Source organism: Octopus bimaculoides, chromosome 8, assembly GCF_001194135.2.
Source record: "Octopus bimaculoides isolate UCB-OBI-ISO-001 chromosome 8, ASM119413v2, whole genome shotgun sequence".
Lineage (NCBI taxonomy): Eukaryota > Metazoa > Mollusca > Cephalopoda > Octopoda > Octopodidae > Octopus > Octopus bimaculoides.
This window is the reverse complement of record NC_068988.1, coordinates 58,018,361-58,023,220: the sequence shown is the minus strand read 5'-3', so window position 1 is coordinate 58,023,220 and position 4,860 is coordinate 58,018,361. Positions and strand designations below refer to the sequence as shown.

At 40.0% G+C, this 4,860-nt stretch overlaps 1 protein-coding gene across 3 annotated transcripts in view; it reads right to left on the bottom strand.

Moving 5' to 3' along the window:
* Positions 1-4,860, bottom strand: part of LOC106876185 (carnosine N-methyltransferase-like) — a 161,908-nt gene that overhangs the window by 85,835 nt on the left and 71,213 nt on the right. For all 3 annotated transcript variants that reach the window (XM_052970146.1, XM_052970144.1, XM_052970145.1), the window contains exon 5: positions 2,460-2,638. In XM_052970146.1, the coding sequence (XP_052826106.1) occupies positions 2,460-2,638 (179 nt within the window). The remainder of the gene's footprint in view (positions 1-2,459; positions 2,639-4,860) is intronic.

Genomic DNA, 4,860 nt, shown 5'->3' with positions numbered 1-4,860 from the left:
TATATGTATGTATGTATATATATATTATATATTATATATGTATATATATGAATATGTATATTTTTTATGTGTGTGTGCTGGTATATATATATATATATATATATATATATATATATTCTTTGCACAAACATGTAACACACACACCACACAAAAAGATATGTTTGTATTATAAACATAAATATATATGTATATATATATATATATTATATATGTGTATATATGAATGTGTGTGTGTGTGTATATATATATACACACACACACACACAGCACATGTTTACACACATATTCATATACACATAATTTACCTCATTTCCCTCCTAAATCTGTGTCGAGCCAATAAAAGAAATCACTTCTATTAACTATTCAACCAGCCATGAGTGATGTGCATATGTATGTGTGCATGTACATGTGTGGCTATATGTAATGTATGTTTGTGTGTGTAATAGTGCGTGTGCACGCTAGCATGCGAGTGCAGGCATGGCTGTGTGGTTAAGAAGATAGCTTCCTAATGACATGGCTTTGGGTTCAGTCTCAAAGAAATGAAGGTAGTATGCTTTTCTGGATGTGCAATGTCTGTGTGCATGTATGACAGAGTGTAAGCATCTTCCTTGGTCTACTATATCCACAGGTTCCTTCAACAGTTTTGTTTACACAGCTGTCCTCATTCATACACATCACATGGCCATACCATTCTTCCGTTATCTGATTCATCCAAAGACTAGATGCTGTTATTTCATTTATTTTTACAGTTTTAAGTCTTCGAGTATAAATCTTTCAAAATCAAAATTTCTAGTTGAAGCCGTATCAGTAATTACAATAAAAAAAACATTATTTCCACTTCAAATCATCATCATCATTTAATGTCCACTTTCCATGCTAGCATGGGTTGGATGACTTGACTGGGGACTGGCAAAGCGGATGGCTACACCAGACTCCAATCTGATCTGGCAGAGTTTCTACAGCTGGATGCCCTTCCTAATGCTAACCACTCCGAGAGTGTAGTGGGTGCTTTTTACGTGCCACTGGCATGAGAGCCAGTCCAGCGGTACTGGCAATGGCCACGCTCGAATGGTGTTTTTATGTGCACCAGTACAGGGGTTAGCCAATGTTTTGTTCACATGCCACCAGCACAGGTGCTAGTAAGGCAAAGCCGGGAACGATAGCGCTCAAAAAGTGCTTTTAACATGCCACCGGCACGGGAGCGAGACCGCTGCTCTGGCAGTGATCTTGCATGGATGGTGCTGTTAACGCTCCACTGGCACGGGTGCCAGTCATCAAATTTGGTTCAGTTTCGATCTCAAATGTTGAAGAAAAAAAAACCAAACCATGCACAGTTGAAAATCTCACAGCATTTATAACCGTATTTAGGCAGAAATGGCTTTATCTCATATGATCTCAAAGCTACAAGATTTCAATAATGTAATTGTATATTTTTAGAATATCACCAGGTAGGTGTAAGAGGCCAGATCTGACTGGTTAAACCTTTTAAACTTTAATCCAGCCATATCTGGATAAAATATTCTACCTGCTTTATGTTAAAACTGACCAGCTCCAATCTCTCACACTTACCCTACAATGTCTAGTATATACAAACATATATACAAACACATCACTGAAATCTCAAAGCTATGAGATAAAGTGTGATTGATTCAAAACATTTGTCATCATCATTGTCATCATTTAGAGTCTGCTTTCTATGCTGGTATGGGTTAGATGGTTTGACTGGAACATGTAAGCCAGAGAGCCGCACCAGGTTCCAGTCTGATTTGACAAGGTTTCTACAGCTAGATACCCTGCCTAATACCAAACACTTCAAGAGTATAATGGGTGCTTTTTACATGTCACTGGCACAAGTCCTTTTATGTGCCACCAGTACGGGTGCCAGCTGCACGACACCAGCACTGGCCACGACTATGATTTCACTTGATGGGTCTTCTCAAGCACAGCATATCATCAAAGGTCTTGGTCACTTGTCATTGCCTCCATGAGGCCCAACGTTCAAAGATCATGCTTCATCACCTCGTCCCATATCTTCCTGGGTCTACCTTTTCCACAGGTTCCCTCCACAGTTAGAGGTCAGTGCTTGTTTACACAGCTGTCCTCATTCATACATATCACATGGTCACAGCCCATGTTTCACTGCTGTAGATAGTATAGTTTGACCATCCTCCCAGATGCTTCAATGATTTCATGCAAACATGTCACACATCACGCCCCCCACCCTTGCGTATTCTTAATCTGTTAACATTTGTGGAAACATTTGTTAACCTATATGGAAACAAGTTGTCCAATAGGCTACATGTCTTCTTCCCCTGTTGAATCTTCCTTCAAGTGACTGCCATAAGACCAATTGACAATGAAATTTGAATGCTAAAAGGCTAAACATAACACAATAGAATATTGGGGCTGCACAGGGCCAGTTTAAATGTTTTAGGGTTAAAGAACAAACAGTTACTTACTTGGTTCCGTATATACTTCTAAAAAGTCACCAGCAGCCATGGAAAAATTGGAATTGGCTGGGAGATCAGCAGGATTCACATCAGGAAAGCTGACCGGTTCAATCTGGTCAGCTGAAGTTTTGTTGTTAATCCACTGGTGGATCCATGGATAAAGTTTATGCGCATTGGCTTCCCGACATCTGGAGAGAGACAGAAAGGGAGAGACATAGAAAACGGTAAATATAAAATGTGGGGATAATAACAATAACTGTTTGTAATTTTAGGCTGGCAATTTTTAGGGATTTAAAAATTAATTGAGCTCAATACTTGACTGTTACTTTGTTTTATTGATCCCGAAAATATGAAAGAAAAGTTGACCTCAGCAGGATTTGAAACCAGAACATAAAGAGTCAGAACAAACACTACAAGGTATTTTGTTCAATGCTCTACTGATTCCACCAACCCAGTTCCCTAACAATTATCATCATCATCATCATCATCGTCATTTAACATCTGCTTTCCATGTTGACATGGGGTGGACGGTTTGACTGAGGGCTGAGGATGAGGAGAGCTGTGTGAAAAAGTGCCACAGCCTAGCAGTTGAGGGTACCTGTGGAAGAGGTAGACCCAGGAAGACCTGGGATGAGGTGGTGAAGCACAACCTTCGAACATTAGGCCTCACCGAGGCAATGACTAGTGACCAAGACCTTTAGAAATATGCCATGTGTGAGAAGACCCAGCAAGACAAGTGAGACCATAACCCGTGGCCTTTACCAGAGGTGTAGCCAGCCCACTTATGCATACCTTTCGTTCTTTGGACACAAAATCCTGCTTGCGAAGTGTAATCGAAATCAAAATCAAAATCGAATCAAATTCGATGACTGGCACCCATGCCAACCTTCCTTCATTGGACACTGAACTCTGCTTGCGAAGACTGGATGGGGCAAGTGAAATAGAAACTGAACCAAATTCAATGACTGGAACTTGTGCCAGTGGAGCGCTAACAGCACCAACCGAGTGGGATCACTGCAAGATCAGCGGTCTGGCTTCCATGCCGGTGGCACGCAAAAAGCACCATTTGAACATGATCATTACCAGCGTCGCCTTACTGGCCCTTATGCTGGTGGCATGTGAACAAAACATTCGAGCGAGGTCGTTGCCAGCACCACTGGACTGAAATCCTGTACAGGTGGTACGTAAAAAACACCATTTGAGCGCGGCTGTTACCAGTACCGCCAGACTGGCCCTCATGCCGGTGGCACGTAAGAGCACCCACTACACTCTCGGAGTGGTTGGTGTTAGGAAGGGCATCCAGCTGTAGAAACTCTGCTAGATCAGATTGGAGCCTGGTGCAGTCATCTGGTTCGCCAGTCCTCAGTCAAATCGTCCAACCCATGCTAGCATGGAAAGCGGACATTAAACGATGATGATGACGATCATTATTATTAAAGATAATGATAATAAAGTGGCCAGCAAGCTTAACCAACATAGATAAATATACATAAAAATTTAGGGTGTAGTGTATATATCTAGAAAAAAATAGTTATTTGAAGTAAGCTCATCTGATGATCCTAAGTGTTTGACACTAAAGGTGAAATCAATTGATACTGAGATAACTGTACTTTTCTTTGTGTTTTTGCAAAGGTAAGAGCTATTTTTTTCTTATATCCGCTACATTAACTGTGCATGTTTTGTTTATAGTCAGAAACATGTAGCTTTGGAGAGTTGACTCTTCTTTCTAGCATAGCTGGTAGATATTTTTTATACCCTAAATTTTCGTGTATGTATATATATATATATATAGTTCAAATTTATAGAAAACAAAAGATGAAGACAGGTGTAGGAACAACAAGCAGGTGTAACACTCAGGAAGAATGGAAAAGTCTTTATGTTTCAACCCTACTCTCTTTGACAGAAAAGATTAAGAGGGAAAAAAAGGTGAATGGAAAAAAATGTGTAGATATTAATGGTTCAACATTATGAAATAGCCAATGTGTGTGTGTGTGTGTGTGTGTGTGTGTGTGTGTGTTCTTCACCACTGCTTGACAACTAGTGTTGGTGTGTTTACATCCCCATAGCATAACGATTGGGTAAAAAGAAACCTATAGAATAAGTGCCAGGCTTAACAAAATTAAGTACTGGGGAGGGATTCATTCGACTAAAAGTTCTTAAAGGTGGTGCCACAGCATGGCCGCAATTTCACAACTGAAACAAATAAAAGATAAAAATAAAAGATGAGTTAGCTCCCTTCGTATTTCACCTTTTTTTTTGTTTGTTTGTGTTTTTTTTCCTGTTTTCCGTTGTGAATTCTACGACGATAATTCTATTATTTCCTTTAATTTAGAAGATCCCCGCTCGTCCATTAGAGTGACGAAGACCATCAAGTCATCCTTAAGAAGGACTTATATCTTGCGCGATGACT